Source organism: Chenopodium album, chromosome 1, assembly GCF_948465745.1.
Source record: "Chenopodium album chromosome 1, dcCheAlbu1.1, whole genome shotgun sequence".
NCBI lineage: Eukaryota > Viridiplantae > Streptophyta > Magnoliopsida > Caryophyllales > Amaranthaceae > Chenopodium > Chenopodium album.
This window is the reverse complement of record NC_137834.1, coordinates 1,614,346-1,635,278: the sequence shown is the minus strand read 5'-3', so window position 1 is coordinate 1,635,278 and position 20,933 is coordinate 1,614,346. Positions and strand designations below refer to the sequence as shown.

At 34.3% G+C, this 20,933-nt stretch overlaps 2 protein-coding genes across 4 annotated transcripts; both read right to left on the bottom strand.

The window, feature by feature from the left end:
* Positions 1–482: 482 nt before the first annotated feature.
* Positions 483–12,188, bottom strand: LOC145639535 (uncharacterized). Of its 2 annotated transcripts, none has more exons than XM_081690800.1 (23): positions 11,860–12,188; positions 10,854–10,984; positions 10,380–10,464; positions 10,197–10,250; positions 10,002–10,093; positions 9,763–9,866; positions 9,071–9,143; positions 8,568–8,976; positions 8,121–8,441; positions 7,854–8,042; positions 7,078–7,173; positions 6,930–6,993; positions 6,142–6,269; positions 5,018–5,264; positions 4,694–4,925; positions 4,079–4,202; positions 3,939–3,997; positions 3,251–3,338; positions 2,972–3,161; positions 2,734–2,835; positions 1,974–2,101; positions 1,302–1,364; positions 483–772 (listed from the first exon to the last, which is right to left on the bottom strand). In XM_081690800.1, exons 1-23 carry the CDS (start codon positions 11,896–11,898, stop codon positions 662–664), a joined length of 3,129 nt encoding a protein of 1,042 aa, XP_081546926.1. In that variant the 5' UTR covers positions 11,899–12,188; the 3' UTR covers positions 483–661. The 2 variants fall into 2 exon arrangements, with proteins under 2 accessions (XP_081546926.1, XP_081546934.1); XM_081690808.1 differs by having other exon boundaries at positions 4,694–4,922.
* A 1,716-nt stretch (positions 12,189–13,904) lies between these two features.
* LOC145639526 (cullin-3A) lies at positions 13,905–19,832 on the bottom strand. 2 transcript variants are annotated; one of them, XR_014114906.1, is made up of 3 exons: positions 19,175–19,832; positions 14,435–16,557; positions 13,905–14,338 (listed from the first exon to the last, which is right to left on the bottom strand). XR_014114906.1 is itself a non-coding variant. In XM_081690788.1 (2 exons), the coding sequence occupies exons 1-2, from the start codon at positions 19,333–19,335 to the stop codon at positions 14,517–14,519; spliced, it is 2,202 nt and encodes a 733-aa protein (XP_081546914.1). In that variant the 5' UTR covers positions 19,336–19,832; the 3' UTR covers positions 13,905–14,516. The 2 variants fall into 2 exon arrangements, 1 of the variants encoding a protein (XP_081546914.1); XM_081690788.1 differs by having other exon boundaries at positions 13,905–16,557.
* Between the last annotated feature and the right edge of the window lie 1,101 nt (positions 19,833–20,933).

The following is a 20,933-nucleotide window of genomic DNA, read 5'->3' as shown; positions in this document are numbered from 1 at the left end:
TTTAATTAAATTCCACTTTACTACTTAGGTTGTAACAAACATCATTAGTTTGTTATCGTCTAGAAGGGAGAAATTGAGTATTGAAGATTTGATGATTATAAACTAATAACGATAAGTCGATAACCAATCAAACATGTGTGTTAAGATGTCCATGGGAAGAAAGTTTGATTCCAGAGATTAGGTTCAAGAGCAATTAATTAGATGTGCTGATACCCTCTTGTGCATTGGTTAAATCTGAAGCTATTCTAACTCCTGAACTTTGCAAGCGTATCTGTGTTCAAACCCTTACAAAAGTAGTTCATAGACTTCATACCTTGTAATACTACTGAAAATGAAACATGAAGATGTGTATAACAAACAAAAGTTCAGTTCAAATGCTAATCATACATTTCGTTTTCATTTGCTATAAATATTTACCTAATAAGTTAGTTTATAGCACCAAAAACCCTTAAACTGCTTGTTCTAATTTGGTTATTCCCACCTGTACATTTATATTTTGAGTACCATACTCAACAAAATAATGTATAAAAAAAATATCCACATCCAAAAATCACACTATTGAGAAACAAATATGAGTATATGACAGTAAAGACTGTAAGAAAATATTTGAATAAAATAGTATGTACAAAGTATATGATATATCAAAGAATTCCAGAGAACGTTATGTTTTACTAGGACTGTTTTTCTGTTCAGCTATACGTAGCGTTTCTTTTGCCATGGATGAAAATGTTTGAGCGTTATCCTGCATCTCTGTGGTTCTCAAGTTGATACCCTGGATATATCAATAATAAGTTCAGTAACATTATAAAAGTTAGATCAAAGACTCAAGATCACATTGTAGATGCATAGATAAATATACATTATACTTCTACCTTTTCTTGATTGAAAAAAAATGAAGTATACTTGTATACTGCAATAAACAAATTGAGTTTTGTTGTGACTGAAAATTACTGTCGAGATTTCAAAACTGAGACTCATAGGAGGCTACTAGGCTAGAAACTGCTGACACAACTCAAGGGTACTTAAAAGGGTTGCACTTATAATGTGAAATTGCCTCGACTTTCAAACAAAACAGTACATGTTTTTTGGGCAAATTAGAAGTCTTAGAGCATGGAGTTACAGTTAGTTACATTTCGGTTAAAACTTGAAACCATGGTGTCAAAAGCCAACTGTTATTTTTCATTCAGTGCTTCCAAATTTTCACTTTTACTAAACACAGTTGAAATGATTAGTAACAGAAAATGTAGCTGTAATACAGTTCTCAGACTCAAATTCATATTTCAGTCCATAACAGTCCATACCTGTAATTTCTTAACATCCTCAGTAAGCTTGTTTTCAATCATTTTGGCAACACCAACTGGCTCCTGAAATCAGAAATGTGCATTGGTATCATCAGATAAGGATGCCCTAGCTTCTATCCCAGCATAAATCCCGTAAAATAAGAGAGAAAAATGAGCAACGGTGATGTCTAAATCCACAATAATAAACATCACTTGTATGCTGATACGGATCATTAAGCAAACTCATTATAAGCACAATTAATTTCAAAAGCACGACACTGCATACTTGACTATGACAAATGAGAACTTTTGAAACTTCTATCATGTAGCAGTAATATTGCGGTACACCTAATTCAAAGAGTAGATAATAGATTAATAGTTGAGAACAATTATTTCATAAGTGGCTCTAGTGGTATATAATAGAGCAAATGTCAACTATGGTTGATTCTCCCAAAGTCGACTCTCAGCTAGCCCCAAAAGTACAATATGTTACTTACTAAATAGCTTTGACTAAAATCATTTAGACCACTTTGATCAAACAAAACCCAAAGGAGCAGTACCTATATTATAATCTATTGAATTAATTCATTTCAAAAAAAAAAGGATATTCATACATTTTATATAAAACAGTTAAACTCTCTTGTCTAGCACCATGCAATACATATATTGTGGAAAAAAAGGTTGGATTCTTACATTGCTGGTATTAGATGATGAAAATCCATATCTCTTCTTAATTTGATCAACTGTCTCGACCTTCTCAGATTGTGGCTCTTCATGCGCTGAAGGTTTTTCATTCTTATTTGTCATTTGCTTCAGTTTCCCTGGAAATGGCAGTTTATAATGGGAATAGAATTCATTAGCTACATAAACACACCTGCAATTAAATATGCTTAGGTAGTGGATACTGTTGCATTTATCAGGAAACAAGACAGAATTTTTTTCAATATGATAATGATACTGGCTAACATATAATAAATTCAAATTACCCTACATGAGAATATAGCTAAAAATCGTGAGGCTACGGAGCCATTACAGCTCAATACACATGGTTTTTATGCTAGACAAAAAACCTGCTCACCACATGAAGCAACATACACTTGTTACGAACTTAAATACTGCTTCCATAGGTATTATTCTGTTTATACGAATATATTTGTAACTATCCTGTGAGTATTAGGTTTGCTCTAGGACTCTTGTAATACGAGGTAATACACAACTCATAACCAGCGTACTACTACATTCTAACATGGTGTCACAGCCTGGACTAAAACATTAAAATTCCCCTCTTTCTCTGCCCTCTAGCCATTCACCACCCTCTCCCACCTCTTCTGCTACTAATTCACTATGGGCAAGGATAATGAAATCCCCCTCTCTTACTCTTTCTTTTAACACTTTCATCCCAATCTAATTAGTAGAATCCATCTAAGTAACGCTAAAAGATCAATGTGCTGACCTTTAAATGTATTGAACTTGCTTGCAAATTTCTGCTTATTAAGCAATCCCATCACATTGTTCCCTTTTGGCTTGCCATCCTGATCATCAATATCAATGTCGTCTGCAAAAAGATTCAAGTTCCTTCATGTATAGAAAAGAGACTTATAAAAAGGGCTCTAGAAGGCCCGAGATTGATATGAATGACATTCAACATTTGATACCAAGAAGACAAACACTTAAAGCATAGCATGCCTTACCAATGTCCAAGTCATCATTGTCTTTTTCAACTGTGACATTAGCAGAAGTTTCCTCTTGAGTAGGAAAATTGGAAACTGCAAAGTTCTTTGAGAGGTCTTCAGAAATTGCTTTCCCATCTGTAACTTCAGTATCAGCTCCATGGTTTGTTTTACTTCCGGCTACATCTTTGAATATAGTGCCAAACATCCCCTATTACGTATAAGAAAAAGGAGAACATTCTGTCATAATTCATAATACTTCACTGGAATTGGAATCCAGAAGCACTCTAATGCTATTACCTTTTTCTTTTGGACTGAAGGTGAAGTTGCTCCATCTTCCATTATTGAAAGGTTTTTATCATATACTCGAGAAAGAGAGTCCAAGTGTCTAGTACAATCAAAGGAGCAAGTCAATACATAACCATCAAGATCCTTTTAAAGTCAATCCTCATTTTGTAAATTTTCTTTGCAAATAATTCATTTAATCAGCTTCAGTAATAACTTGTCACTACACGTAAAAATGAGTACATTTACAAGACAACAGTGATAATATTCAGATTCCTGTCATGAGACTTCAAGCTATAAGATGTTTCAAATCGTAATTAATAGCTTTCAAACTTGATCAAGATCAGTATTCATCTTTCAATTACTTAACCATTTCGAGGCACGATATAAGAAAGTAAATATTGCAATATCTTAAATACATTACTATCATTCTCCAAAAATAGAAATCATATTGCATTAGTACCACATTGTTCCCTTTTGGCTTATCATCCTGATCATCAAGATATGTGCATCTCATTACTATCATGAACATTACTATCATTCACCAAGAGGATATGTGCATCTCAGTATATTTTTTTTGGATATGTGCATCTAATTATATTTTTTTTGGATATGTGCATCTAATTATATATTTTTTTTTTAAAAAAGTTTATATTGCATTAGGTGGAGTCGTGGAGAAGCAATTGGAAAAGCAAGAACATACCTATACTTTCCATTTTGAAGAAACATTGAAGCCAAAGCAACTTCTTGATCACTCCTCATCTGAATAAATTACAAAACCAAGTAGTTGGTATAAACACTACTCGAGAAGCACAAATAAGAAAAAATTTCTAAGCACTATACCATTATAACTTCTCCATCTGCAGAAGAGCATATGGAGTAGTCAGGCAATGTGTTTGGCTTCAAGGGCGAGCATATGAAACTTCTTAGTGTAGTTTCTTTCACAAGAGATAAATCTGGAAGCGACCTACAATTTCATAGGGAAACACTTTAATGACAATCTATAACTTCTACCCTATTTTTTACTGGTACTTTTTTGCAAGTTAAACATGTAATTTTGCATACACATAGGAGGCAATAAGCAGATAATAATTGTAAGATACAATGACTTGAAAATTTGAGTAATGCACAATTATGTAAAACATTTGAATGCTTGTAGAAATGGCATTGTCCAAAATTAACTACAAAACAATTCAAAGTTTTCGAACTCGATTTTAAGTTCCTAATGAGGCTGCAACCATTAAAACTTTTTAAGTATTTTTACTTAAAATGCCATCATGACCATTATCATACACAACATATGAAGTAGTTAAAAATACAGAACATCATCATAATATGTTTGTATGGTTAGCAATAATGATAATGTTTTTTTTTTTTTTTTTTTTTTTTTTGAGGTCAATGATAATGTTATACGGAGTATTTCGTAGTACTGAAGAGGCAAATCAAGATTTTACCAACCGTATTTCAATTTTTCCGCATGAAAAGAATAGTACAAGTCCTGTGCTAGAGGTACTGCATATTGTAGATGCCCAGTAGCAGGACGATGAATTAAACTTCTTTTTGTACAAAACCTTCTTAACCCCCTGAACTATGTGTGGTAAGGAATAAATATATACGGCCTTCTCGGAACAAAGCAACAGCTGATGCTTTTGTGCAGTTTCCTCTGTAGAAGATCCTCTGCTTGCTTCTGCTACATTCATTTGGTTCATAACTCCACTTTAAACTCTTGTAATCTCAAATAAAACCAAATGACTAAAAGAATAAATAAGAGATTTGAGTTACCTAAAGTCTGCATAAACAGAGCTTTGGATGGTTTCTTAGGGTGCACTACACTACTGCTCAGTGTATTTCCAGTATCAGCATCAATTGCCAATAAAGATGAGTCCTTCGTTGCGATGACCAATACATTCTTTTCAAAACCATGAAGAGCAGATGATTCAAACTTCACAGATATAACATCAGAAGACAGTTCAGTTCCAATTTTTTTCTGATGCAACATGGAGGAACCCTCTACATCAATGACTGAAACCTACAAAGACAGTAATCCAAAACCGGTAAGATGAGTATTTGTTCGCAATGGCTTTTCAATTACTGTCTATCTGAATTAAGAAGTGGTAACATAGAGACAAATCTATCACATTTTTTTCTCTGGTTCCTCTCAAAAGATTCCTCATGACATTGTTTTCTCTCAAAAGCTCCCTCAAAAGGTTTTTCTAACAGAAGCAAGCATGACATTGCAACTATACATACATGCTACTTAATTTTAACTCATTATTTTTTATACAAAATTACTTAAATATGAGGATCCCTTGATGAAATAAGAATATACTCATTCTACAACTCAAACAACAGGCGATATTCATCAACAGAGCTATATTTAAGAAAAATAACTGTAATCTTCAACCTTTATTAAAAAAAATTCATTCACTAATACTTGTATAAGATTTTGAATGAGTTTTACTATTTTAGTTCATAGATCCAAAGGTTCCAAGGATGTGGATGCTAACAACTCCCTAGCATACTTATGTTGAAGCATTTTTTTTTCAAGACATAGCTTATTGGTTTAGGAGAAATTATCCTTGTCAAGTTGTCATAGTTCGAATCAAATAGATAGCAGGGAAGGATACAATCTACAGATCTATGTTATTGAACAGATATAGAAGTTTATGCTAATCCTCTCTCTATATGAAAAACAATATGAGTATATGACTCCCAAAAACAGGCAGCTGGAGGCTAAGATTGGAGAAAGTTCACCCAGATTTTATCGTATTAACATATGTCCTAAGCCAGTCTGCAATATTTCCTATTTCATGTAGTTCTTCTCTAGTACCTAAAATTAAAAAAGAAATAGAGCAGAAGACGAAAGGCTAGAATTATAAGGGTAATAAGAAAAAAATATAACTTACATGTCCTTGTTCAGATCCCACTGCCAGATATCTCGAGCTGTTATATAAGTGGAAAGAGAGTACAGATCCATTGACTTTTATAAACTTCACACTATGAATGACATGACTATTTCCTTTCTTTGAACTTCCTGAAGTAGATAACATATTAGAAAACTCAGTCAAGTGCATCATGTATACAATATGAAGTTGATTTTCTTGCCAGGTTACATCTCTTCCAAAAAAATTGAAAAACTACAAGGGAGCCCAATACTGCATCTAATGTAAGGCAACCTTTTTAAATTTAAATATTGATTTTCACCAATGCAACCGAGATGTCACATATGAAAAATAAGCTACAATTCACATAAAACCTTTCTAATAGATTAGCACTGGCATGTTAAACAACCTAAAAGTCTCTCTGGTTTATCCTCTACAAATCACAAGCATTTGAGAGTTCATGCATCCATCTTCCAACCATATGAGTAAAATCCTCAGCTTTATGTCTTTATATGAAGCATTAGGTGATACACTATCTACATCTTTACAAAATGGGAGACCAATTGCAAAATCAGGCACAACTTTCCGACATAATAATCCACCATGGACAAAGATGGCTCTAAGACCAATCAAAAACAGCTAGCCAGCATATAACTTTTACTACATTTCCACTATGATAATAAACCGCAAGCAGGTCCTAATGAGTTTCAATTAGGAGAAAAATTCGTTGTTAAGAGTTAATTCAGATTGACCAAATGCAGCACTTTACCCTGATAGAACTTTATACAAATGATCATGCTGATAGAACTTACCTGATAAAGAGAAAAACCCAGTCTCAGTGGAAAATGGTTCAGACTTCAATTGATAGATACGGACCTGTATAGCACATAAAGTTTGAAATGAGCAAAGGAAGAAAAATCCAACAACCAATTGACATCTCTGAAAAGACTGCATAACTACCATTCCACTTTTGTCTCCAGAAATGAGAAGCCGTGATGCAGAACAGTAATGAATTGCTGTTACTGCTACGCCACTTTGAGACGAATCATCCTCATTCTACAAATGGCACAAAGATAAAAAGTCAGGATGCTGTAAGGCTGGCTGATAGCCATTAAAAATTCTAATAATGCCATAATTTCCAAAGGCTAATTTATAATGATTTTTAACCATGTAGGAAAGTTTATTATGATCACACAAAAGGCCAAAAGAAATTTAACATGTAAGAATTCCTGATGTTGAAAAGGTCATATATAGTGAATTAAGAATTTCAATCAATAAATAAAAATGAGTTCCTTCTTGCCTTTTAGGCTCTAAAAAAATTGTCTAGTTATCTTTATCCATTCATTAAAATTCATTTGTAGTTTCGGACCCAATATTTCTTGTAAGTGTGATTAGTCTCCCCTGCTAATCGGGATGTGGGGCTGGGGCAGTTAAGTTTTACCCGGTTGCTAGAATCACTACTCTCAAACTCAGAAGCTTAACCCTCCTCCACACCCCAACCCTGGAGAAGCATATTACAAGGTTATACGATTAGATTTTCTGCTTATCTAGAAATTACAAGGTTAGCTGCATCATTACAATTTATAAACAACACGATTAGATTTTTTGTGTGGTTAATTAGCTTAGCATTCTGCATTCCACAAGGAATCAAGGATAAACGATATCCAGCAATGCTCTAACATTAATGTTCACTAAATTTGTAACTTAATGCAGTAAACCTCGAAACATATCAATACCTGTTGTGTTAACGATAGAAGTGGGATTAAGAGAGGACATGTAACATCCCAAAAATTGATGATTCCATCACTATGCCCTGTGATATACAAGTTTTTAATCTTTGCAAAACCAGTAAAGTGAGGTGAACTGGTGTTCTTTGCTTCAGAAGGAAGAACTGATGGAAAATTTTTCACAACTGACATGTAGTCCTGCATAATGGTTACAATACATTATATAGCAATGAAAAAGAAAGAACCACATCAAGAACTAAATGGAGGTATTATTACCTCTTCATAATCTATATTGTTGGATTGATTTGTGATAAATTGAGCAGCAGTAGTGGTTGAAGCTGATATTGGAAGCTTTATCATCAGTTCGTTTGGCAGTGATGCTGATGGTTTTGATTGAGATTGCAACAAACACTTCTCAATAGAATGATCGTCATAGGCATACATAAGACCAGATTTTCCAAGCAAAATAAGAAACTTCTGCTTATGTTTGCTTTGTTCATTTGAGCGAGAGATAATTTCTATATCAAGACATGGTTCAGGCAGCTGAAGCCCCACTTTAATTGTCCGAGATTCGGTGTCTTCATTCAACAAGACCACCTGCAACACCAAAGTTCAATTCCAAAATACTTTACAGTTTGATCTTGTCAATCCAATTAATTTAAAAGCACAACCATCAACATGAACGTAAATTTTGATAAAATTAGACAATATTGATCCAAATACCTGAACCAAGTTTGGGGATGCAGCATCAGAGGCGCCAGTAACATATAATCGATTAGGTTTCCCATCTGAATAAACCCACTTTAATGATGCAATAGGAATTTTTTCCAATCTGTATACTAGATTGATCTTAGAAGTTTGAACAATTTGGGTATTGCTGGTGTCTCTACTCACCAAAGACCCATTGCTTATGTCAGAATTTGAAGGGATGCTATGAATTAATATATCCCCAGTGTCGTACCCAACAGAAACTTTACTGCCGAAGGGGCATACCCAGCATGCAGAAGTTACTCTCTTAGTTTCCTGAGAGGACATTAGAGTCATCACTCCACTACCACCCATTGTGGAAACAGCTTTGCTTTCTTGGATTGCCCACAGCGTGATCAATCCATCAGCAAATATAATCAGAATCCTTCAGTTGGAACAGAGAAGATGCAAGAAGTGATGAGAGTCTAATGATAAACACGTAATGTGGTAGAAAGAAGAACATAACATAGATACACTACCTCCTGCTTTCTGCTGTTGGTTGAGGCAATATATACTTTACAGCATAATCTGCTGAATTCTTATCGGGATATGCTGAAAGGAAAAAGTTTTTTGCATAGATGTAAGCATTAATCACCCTTAAAACACATACAGACGTTCACATTGAAAGAAAGAGGGAATCAAAAGTATTATCAGAGCACAATAAACAAGATGGGAACCTATGTATCCTTGCTAATAAGTTGCAAAAATGTACTATGTATGACTTCACCAACTTGAATAGCTTTAACATATTTCTTTCAAACTTTTGCCACTAACAAAGAGAGATAAGTCATGCACTAGAAGAGATACACTAATCAATTTCTAAATCAGCTACTAATAAAGTTGAGGACTCTCCTAGAGCAAGCATCGATGAATGATTCTTATCTCTTTAGAGTCAGAACATAGCACCATCAGCATGAGACTACAAACAAAGGGGAAGTGGTTTGCACGTGGAATTTGAAAGTAGACAGCAGCCATACAAGCACTCATATCATATCTTCCCTCCCAAAAAAACCCAAGACATGAGATTGACAATAGATTGTAAAATCATAATCAATCAAAATTCGGAAATTCTATGACTAAATCACTAAATCATAGCACAGAATAACAGCTCCACCTTCAGCAAAGATTACTAAGGTCAATAGCATAGAAATAAAAAAAATCAATAACTGACCATGTGAAGCTGAAAAGGGGATCCAATACTTCATTTTTTCTATCTGGCCCAATTCATTATCAAGCTTCCACACCGTGACATTACCAGCACGATCTCCTATAAATCTGCCATTGCAAAGAAATATATTTTACCAATGTTGTCTTAGTTCAGCAATTTTGAGCTAGGAGTTTGGTTACATATTGTTCCAAGATACGAGAATTCATATAATTTCCATAAATATACAATAATGAAATACTTACATGAAGGAACTCAGCTGCATTACTGACATAGATGTGATCTCTTCATCGAAATTATGTACATGAGACAAAATCTTCTTATCTATGTCCCAAACCTAGTTATGAGTCATGCCAAACAGTGAAATATAGTGCAAAGATAATTAGGAAAATAAAAAAATAAGTTAAGGAAAAAAAAAAAAAAGGATACAATTCAGCTACCTCAATTTGGTCATTAGATGTTACATTCAACAGAATACCTTGGTTGTGAATGAACTACAAATTAAAACATCCTTAGGTTAGCTACAATTCAGTGCCAAGTTTAGTAAATGATATCGCAGCAAAGTGGTGCAAAAATGAGCACCAAGATAAAGTGAGGGGTTTCGGTAGCAGAGTTACAAGAACCTGCAAAAATTTGCTGGGCTGAACATCATTGGACTCCAACAGGGCTTGAGTGTTATCTTTTCCCAACAATTTAATCTGCCCATTCCTATAGGAAAGAAACAAGACCGTTAAAATCATAGGATTAAACCAAGTCTATATGATAATTGAAGTAATCTTCACATGAATTGTTGATCTACATTGACAGAACATCTTGTAAACTAGTAATAAGTTAGGCTCAAGATTTCATTTAGTGATTGATAACCAAGTGAGATTCATCAGCATCTTGTTGCACAGGTATACTGATTCATACTGATGCGAAGCAGTCTGCTACTAGTATTAAAAATTGGGTTTATATACTCTAGCAACAGTCCATGAATATGAATCAGACTACAGTTAATTTCTTCAGTTATTCAGTACTACAGATACGATTATGCAAAACCACATATAAAACACTGGCATTTAAGAAAATAAAGGGAGGAGCTACAAGGTACAAACATTGTTGCTACTGCAAGTATCTTTTGTATTGGATCATATGCAAACATAGCAGCTGAAGGTGGTAATCCATAATGGAAAGCTAGACGAGGATCAACATCTTCCGGTTTCAGACCATCTGAGTACTCCCCAGGCTGCATCATAATTCGAGCATTATCATTGTTAAAGTAGTCAAAATTAGCTAAATGCTTTCAAATCAAACACACAACAACATATACACAGAAATAATCTTTGATGCACGAAATTGTCATGAAAGTCACATTTCCTGTTTCCAAAACATGGAAATAATCAAATAATAACAATCATAGCAAAAACGCCTATTTGTTAACAATTTTTAATGAAAATAAACAGGACAATGTTAGACTCTTAAGCAACATCATAGGTTTATTGCTTTAATGAATTTACGCGCTTCTAAAAATTCATCATTCACATTATCAAGTTACAGCAACAAATTCTCTGCAACATTACTGAACCAATTGTGGAGTAAACCTTATAATTCTTAAAAAAAAAAAAAAAAAAAAAAAAAATCAAAAATGCTAATTGCAAACATTTTCAACAGTTGAACAATAATTAAAAACAAAGACATTTTCCTAAGAGCAAAAATTAATCAACACCATTTCAAATTTACAAACGATTGGATTTTTTTTTAAAACCCCAGAAAAACCACACTACTAACTACAGTGTACTTCACAATACAGTCAGTCGAAAATTTATAGCCACGTTGATCGTGTAATTTAAACTAGTAACACGACAACTAAATGTCTGAATCTGATCCCAAAAAAAAAAACTAACGATCATCGTCCAACTTATTAAAAAAAACAACGATATAAGTTGATGCAAAAAAGCAAAAATTCACAAACAAGTTAAAAAATTGAATGAAAATGAAACCAAAACAAATCATATCAACTAATTTGATGAAATAAATTGCAAAGTACAGTAACATATAATCAATATAATATAGTTTAATCAAACTATTTTCCAAAAATAAAAATTAAATGGTTGTACAAACCTTCTTGGTTGCCTTTTCCACAAGCTTTTTAACAAACATTTTGAGAATTAATTCAACTCCAAAAAAAAACCAGGAAATTAGAGAAGAAGAAAAATGTTATTTTAGAGAGAGAAACAATTGTTTTAGAGAGAGAAATTATTGATTGATTGACGTCAGTTACATGTTTAAACTATAACAACGAGAAACTTGACTGTTCAGGGGAAAAACTGACATTCAATGGACCATTATTTTTTATTTATTTATTTCTTCTTTAGTATTGGGATATGGTCGGTGGTTTTTTAAATATTTGGATTTTTTAAAAAAATTTTGGATCAAGTAATAATAAATCGTTAAAAAAAGATTGGATTGATTGACCCTTAATGATGATACACGTAAGTAAAGTGGGTGTGATTGATTTGCTTTAGTTGATGTCATTAGGACAAGGATTTGGAAGACTTTGAGCATATCATGCCATGTGTTGTGGTTTAAGAGAGAGTGACCACCTTAAACTTGTGTTATGCTTCTCTTATGATGAGGAGAATGAAAGTAATTTTGACAAAGGATAATTTGTCAATTACTACCGCAAGTTAATACCACTTTGTAAATTACTACCGCAAATTAAAAAAGTTGTGAATTACCACCGCAAAAAATTTTAAGATGTTGCGATTACTACCAAACCCCCATTAAACCCAACTATGACGTCATTATATCCCTTTAACCCGTGTTTGACCATGGTTAAGGGCTTTAACCAGCCCCCCCTCCCAAAAAAAAGAAAAAGAAAATGGATTAGGGATATAATGACGTCATGGCCTCCCAAAAAAAAGAAAAAGAAAATGGATTAGGGATATAATGACGTCATGGTGAAGGGCTTTAACCATGGGTTAAGTGATATAATGACGTCATAGTTGGGTTTAATGGGGGTTTGGTAGTAATCGCAACATCTTAAAATTTATTGCGGTAGTAATTCACAACTTTTTAAATTTGCGGTAATAATTTACAAAGTAGTATTAACTTGCGGTAGTAATTGGCAAATTTTCCTTAGACAAAATAAGGTTTTGGAGGTAGTTGTTAGCTAAGGTAATACTTGTACGGTAACTTAAAGCTACTCAAAAATTGAACACACCATACATTTCTACTCCATCGCATCCTGGTCGTTAATGCTTGTTTGGTTGATACTACTTATAATACATGTGATGTGGAAATTTTAAGGAAGTGGAATTGTGGAAAAATGAAAAGTTAATTAGAGTAAGAATTTAATGAGAAGTGTAATCATCCCTTACATCGTCATATTACAGAAATCAGAAAAGTAAATTTTGTCACCAAAACAATATTAACAAATCACTAAAGTATAAAAATTCTAGGTTCCCTAATAAAATTTTAGAAGAAGATACTAAACCTCTTATATAAGGGAAGGGGAGATTTTAGTATCAACCTAATTTAAAAACACAATAATACCTATCATGACCCAGATTAACATTAAAAATAATGATTTTGTAATTAATAAACATAATTAAGAGTAAAAATCATAATTATATATGGAAGCAAAACTAATTAACAATCTACCTTTCATTGAGATAATTCGAACGTGTACCCACAAACGATTCCTACAAGTACCCATAAGGACATAAGACTACATTTTCCCTTACATATAACTCATAAATATTGGTCAAAGGTCAAGTGAATAGTGCAAGGGCCTATGCTCTGTGTTCATAAAAAATACTACCTCCGGTTCGTATTATGCAACTTTAGTAGATTATTAGTGAGATATAAAAAATTCCAAAGTTGCATATAATACGAACCGGAGGTAGTAGAACGAATATGTTCATAAGCCTCCTGCTTGTAAGCAAGGAAACAAGATAGTTTAGTTAAGATTGGCATCCTGGAAAATACTTCCCTCCACTCCAACTTAACACAACCACTTGAGGGAATAATAGAATGACCAAATAAACAGAATAACAGTAATTTTTTTTTAAAAAAAAAAAAGGGCAAGAATAATATAAAATTCGTTTTCCCTAAAAGCGAACACTCGAAATAACCTATAAAAACATTATGCAACATAAACTCCCTTCAAGAAAGAGTACAATTGCATTATGGTAGCGATACAACCTTAAACAGAAGACAATGTCAATGTACAACATTGATAAGATTGAATAAACTTTAAGCAACTATCACCAAGTTCGGCACCTTTCATAATTTAAGCATTATGGTGTACGACGTCCCACAATTGATAGCTTACAGCAAGCCAACAAATTGCAATGTGCGTACGCCATACAAAAGCAAACTATACAAATCAAAGCAGCTCTTAACATAATTGAAGCAGCAACATCTAGTCGAGAAAAGTAAACGACTTCCCATCAAAGATTAAGGGCAGTGAATCTTTTGATACGCACAAGGATTTTCAAGACAAAATGAGACTCCAAGTCAATTCTTCCACATTGCGTTTTGAAGTGGGTTGCCTTCATCAACTTCAGGGACAGGTCAATTATCCTGCCAAAAGTTCCTGATCAAGAAAGACCGGGGTATTTAAAAGGGATACCCAACATTGAAGGAAACCTTGTAAATCTGAGCCGAAGGAATTCAAGAGCAATTGGCTTACTATCAATTTGAAGTACATCAGTCAATTCCAGTTTTCAGCACTAAACATGAAAAACACTAGTGAATGCTAGAAAACTGATCCCTTAAGCAAGGTAGCGATACAACTTCCTGTCAACACTATCTCTTTCCAAGAATTCACGTTCTATGAGTGACTCAATACGCTTCTTAATCTCCACTGGGTTTGGCAGGAAACGAGACTGCAGCTGCTTTGTGACCTCAGCAATAATATTGTTATGATCTAGTACTTTCCTGGATTTCATAATTCTCACTATTGCAGCCTCAATCTGAGGCTTTCTATCCTCCTCCACCCTTTGTCTAGTTTCCTGTTTTTCAGGTTCTGATTCTTTCTGTGCAACTACTGTTCCTATCTTCACCTTGTAAAATTTGCTTGAGAACTTGTCATTGAACAAGAAATCATCGTTCTCACCAATATCCTTGCTCATGGGCTCTTTTCGAAGGACATTCTTTCCCTTGACACAAGCCAGTGATTGCAAACACCTCTTCAGCTCTGGGGCAGGAATCTCAGTCGCTTGTTCAATCTCCCGGTAGCTAAGTCTGTCAGCATTATTGAAAAGCATAAGTACACACATTTGGAAGGTTGAGACATTGAGCTCGTGCTTCTGACCCTTGCTGAAAGTTGCTTTTATATCAGCTGTACCCATATTAGTTTGCCAGGATAATCTTCGGCCAGTATGTGTTCCAAGATAGTACGAGCGGAATTTTTCACAGAGTAACGACAGCTCCGCAGGAAGGTTGCAGGGAATACTTGGTTGAGTGGGCCAGGACCCAGTTGTTAAAACCTGGACAACCAGAGTAGGTCCATCCCCTAGCTCAGCACCATGATTGGCGTAAAATCCTTGTATTGTATCCTGAGAAGTTTTCATATCTGTGAACATACCCTCTAGCTTGGAAGTAAACTGATAACCACATTCTGTCTTAAGCTTCACGATCAAGCTTCTCTCTGCATCATCAGACACAGTCTTTCCTGACAACAGTCTCTTAGCCAAGTGCTGTTTATAGTACTTCTCAAACACATCTTTCTCCTGCAGATATCTGAAAAGCATCATCACCTTATCTAGTACAACCTCCACATCCTCTTCACTAACACCCTTGAGACCTTTACGAAGCTTGTCATCCACAAACAGAGAGATAAACTCTGGAGAACGGGCATTCAAATTGATGAAGTACTCAAATGAGGAATTCAATGCATTCTGGAAAGTCTTGTCATTGTTAAATGCCAAGCTTATGATTTTATCATATTTGTCTTTCTCATCTAAAAGACGCTGAACGAACTCTACAGGATCCTTCACCCTTTCGGGATCAGTAACAAGCTGCTTACCAACCTCTCTGATGTGAGAAGTCATCACATCTCGAACAGTGCTGAGACCATTATCCACCCGACGGAATAGATTATACATTCTTCCCAAGTCTTCATATTTATCATCAAGAAGCATATTCACTAGGCCTGAATTGTCCATGTGAACCAGCCTTGGCATGTGGTTAGCAATCATCTCCCTCTCCACTACCTTTGTTATCTTGGCTTCACTTCTGATGTCCAGATAATGCGAAACTCTCTCGATTTCTTCATTCAGACGTCTCTCGGCTTTTTTTAGATAATCACCACAATCACAGCACTCAATGAACTGCTGAGACTCAACACGGTAAAAATTAGCAGAAACATCAAGAAATGGTTTCTCAAAGTCCTCTTGATATACAGATGCCCCTAGATCCATTAGCATCTTTATTATGTTTCTCATCAGCCCCCTGTTAATAACTTCCCCAGTTCTCTCTTGCTGAATCCAATCAAGGAGAGTGTTTAAAAGCCTTGTCTGAATACTGCTGGCATGGATAACATTGTCTCTCCACAAATTCAAGCCAAGATCATAAACAGGAGTTTTATGAGTGCTGGGAACAAAAGTTCTGTCCATGTACATCAATATGTCTCGAATCATCTGCAACGCCTTATTATGTTCAGCCCATTTTCGATTCAGCTCTTCAAGAAAAGCGTCTCCCTGAGCAGATTCTATGGATTTCGATATATCTTTCAAGTGTGAAGTCATTGTTGTCACAAGACCCGAATAAAGCTTCTCACCATATTTGTGCAGAACCATGTTGTAAGCATTTCTGTAAAAGTTAACCGAAATCAGGAGATGAACGGTGTATCACAGAAAATTCTATGAATTTTGAGGAACTCCAGAACAAGAAGCAGGCAGATAATTTGAAGAAAATTGGATACCAAATGCTGAAAATGGAACTAGATAGGTTTATCCATAAAGCCATTTCAACAAGCTTGTGATAATCAGTTGGCATCTCTTAAGATTTGAAAAATCTTCGTTCAACACTGGCAGGATTACAATATACAACAACACTTGAAGATGTAAAAACTGGCATAATTTGAACTTCTCCTGTGAACCACCACGCCTTTTAAATAAAGTTATAGTTTTTGTAAGAAATGCCATTAAAATTTCTGTGATAGCAGTGCTTCTCAATAATTACAGTATATAAAAAATGGTTGCAATTAAGGCAACGTGATCTAGTCAGAACAGAAAATAAACAATGAATGTCCACAAATTGAATTACAAGAGTTCAATGGATATATAATTGCAAAATTCTATGACAATCATGTCAAAAGCAACAAGAAAATTCAGTGGATCAACCAGGGTTCAACAAAAAATGTAAGAAAGGTTCTTTCTGTAATATCCATACAGTGACATATTGGTAAAAAAAATTATCAAAAAATATGGAAAAAAAAAAAGAAGGTGAATGGGAGTTGTGACAAACAAATTCATGATATCCAGAAAGAATTTTTAATAAAAGAATAACTAATGCAGAGAAAAACAAAAGATATTGGATTTTGTCATCATAAAATCAGTAAAAAATTCCAACAACTTGTGAGACAACACAATATTTTATCACTGCCACTATACAGTGATATACATGTACCAAGAGTAATTTTATAAGGGAAACCATAAAAACAATCACAAGCTCATTTAGATAAATACTCCAATGTCAATAGTTATTGCAATTTGCAACTAAAATAATGAAACAAAGTAAATACATAATTTAAGAAAATTGTGAAAAGGGTGAACGTGTAAGACATAAATGGGAGTCGTGTGTAAAAAGGTGGGTTGGTGTAAATAACGGTGATTAAAGTAAGAGAGATAGTATCAAAAGGTGTAATTATTGAGATAAGAGGGGTGAGATGGCAAAGGGGGTATGCCTAAAGTAAAATTAACCAAAGAATGGACAAAAATGAAAAGTGATTGGAAATAGAGGAAAAAGCCTGGTTAAATGACTCTTTGATCCTCTAAGTACTATTCATAGAACTCCACACCACAAGACATGGGGGAAAAAAAAACAGGTTGTAAGCTGCCATGGAAATCATCCAACGTCAAGAAGTTACCAATTAAATCAACAGCAAAAAAAAACAGAAGACAAAGGTAACAATTTTTGACATAGTAACATTCCAAAGACTTGAAATAATAGGGTGTCAATAAGGCCATCATTCGAAAAACAGGCATCAGCAGTTCAGCACTTGTCTTGCACTTTTTATCTTGCATAAACCCCATTTTCTGCAAAAACAACCAATTACATCCTAATTTGCCTTCAGCACTTGTTACTAGAAAGTAGCTATCCATTGCCCATAGAGTAAATTCCATCAATAAATTATTGCTAATACTACAACTTGAAGCATATATGTATGCAAAATCAAAAGTCAAACACAACATCTTAAGTTCCATTTGGTAGCATATCAATTGATGCTTATCCAATCAAAGGTGAGAAGCCTCCATATTTGCCTCCAACAAAGTACACCTACTCCCTCCATTTCTTATTGTTTCCCCCATTATCAATTTAAGGACATCCTTGAAAGATCACCCGATTCCTATTTAAGTCCATTAGGGCTAAATCTTTACTCTCACATAAATCACATTTGGCCTCACCATTTGTCTCTCATTAACTCCACTCAACCAAAACTTACCTATCCATAGCCCATAGAGTCAATCCCATCAACAAATTATCGCTAATATTACAACTTGAAGCAAATATGTATGCAAAACCAAAAGTCAAAACCATTATCTTACATTCCATTTGGTAGCATATCAATTGATGCTTATTCAATCAAAGGTGAGAAGCCTCAATATTTGCCTCCAAAAAAAAAAAACCTACTCCCTCCATTTCTCATAGTTCCCCAAATATCCATTTAAAGTCGTCCTTGAAAGACTACCCAACATCTATTTATGTCCATCACGGCTAAAGCTTTACTCTCACATAAATCACATTTGACCCCCACCATTTGTCTCTTACTAACTACACTCAACCAAAACTTAACAAAGTAAAAATAGGCGGGAGTATATTTCAGCTGAGAGCACACTCAAATCACGGTTTTGGCGTGATCAATTCGCCTGCCCAAATTCAACTTCCTCCACCACCACCTGAATCATCCATCCTTATCCGTCCTTAGCTACTAAAACAAGATACAATCTAATTACAATCACAAGCATCACATCCTGATAAAATTCTTACAGCCATTCTCATTTCGAAACGCTTACAACCATTCCCATTTCAAAACGCTTACAATCATTCTCATTTCGATACGCTATCAAGTTAGCCGATACCTAATCATTAAGCTCTAAACAGTAAAAAGATAATCAAGATTCTACCATCAACATATAAAGCACAACAACATAATCAAAACAAGTAATAATTACAATTAAAAACCTAAATTAACAAAGAAGCAAACCTGTAAAGCTCCTCAAAGCTAAGACCACTAGCATTTTCATTGTAAATCTCCTCAATAGCATGCTCCAATATTTTCCAAGTCTTATCAGCATATTTCGGATCCACCACCACCCTATGCTTAAACGCCTCTATCTGAAACGGCTTCCTCCTTTGATTACTCATTTTCTCTCTCCTATTCCTCTCTCTCTACCTCGGAATTCAAACCCAGAAATCCAAAACCAAACAACAAATCGAGAACAAAGCGATCACCCCCAAAAACCTAGAAATTCTTCTAACAAAAGGGAGGAAAACTACGACAAAATTAAATTAAAAAAAATCTTCGTTCGCCAAATTTGAAAGGGTGTTCTGAAGAAGATCTGGGGATGAAAAGTATTAGATTCGAAAGGAAAATAGAGAGATTTGTGAAAAGAATAAGAATCGAGGTGGGTGATTGGAACTAGGGTTTGTTCGAATTTGGGGTAAGATGATAACAATTAGGGCAGAAATTAAAGAGGAAAAAAGAGAGAAATTATGAAAATCTGGAAATTGGGGAAGGAATTTGTTAGAGGTTTCCAGGGAAAAGGGGGTTTTTGAGAGGAGAGAGAAAACCAGGAGGAAGGGAAGAAGGAGAGAGAGATGGGGGCAAATAATGAATTTTGGATTATTTTTCTCTCTATCTATTTTAGTTTCTGAAAATTCAAGAGGAAGAAGATGGATAGCTCCTCCTTTTTGTTTTTGTTTTTTTTTTTTTTTTTTTTTTTTTTTTTTTTGAGTTAATTCCGAAGATTTGACAAAATTGACTCACATCTGATTATTCGTAAACCTAAATTGTGATACATTTTCTAGTGATTGCAAAGTGAATAGTATATATTACTTATGTTCTCCCTTTCCTTCAAAATAAATGCCCTAATTTAATTGGCATATATGTTAACATATAATTTTTACCAATAAAGTCGTTAGTTACCAGTAAGTATGATTATTGTTCTCAAAAAAATAAAAAAAAAAGTAAGTATAATTATTTTTTAAAAAAATGGTATCCAAAAACTATACGGTTCATCGGTAAGATCCTAACAAGTAGCACTATGCATAAAGCATATATTGAGGTTAACGTGGTGTCTGTAATATTACAAAAATTAAAATGATACATGTATTTTGAAACAAAGGTAGGATAAGTAATCGACATTGATAAAAGTAAAGTATATAAAATAGTATCGAAAGTCATAATAGAATCACTACACAAACAAGACCAATAATGTAATACTCAAATCCATAAAAAATACCAAGAGCAAATTTATGACAAGTCATTATACTGTGTTGAAATTTATATTGTGTAGAGCTTTTGAGGCCACGAAAAGCTTGGGGCCAAAATCCTTTCAGTAAAATCGTGTATATAGACATGCTCGACACCGTTGCCATGGAACTAATGGAAGCAATGAGTGATGGTGAGAAAAATCGAAAAGGCTTTGAAAGATGGCAAGCAATTGGGAATAACTCAGGTGCTGAAAGGTAATTTCATATCATGGGGCAAAAGGGTTAAAAATTATTCACACAAGAACATACACTTCTCACTTTATGTATGTATGTATAAATAAATAGATTATTCTTTAATATTTCGTAAAAAAAATCATTCTTTTATAATGACCATTCCTTCTTAAAACGGGCACGTGTTGTAGGCTCATGTGTCGTAGTAGCGTGTCACGCGCTCTAGTGGGCCAAGAAATAGTCATGTTGTACCGAACTATTGCCAAGCTTTTATAAATTGAGATCAATCAAAGTTGTTC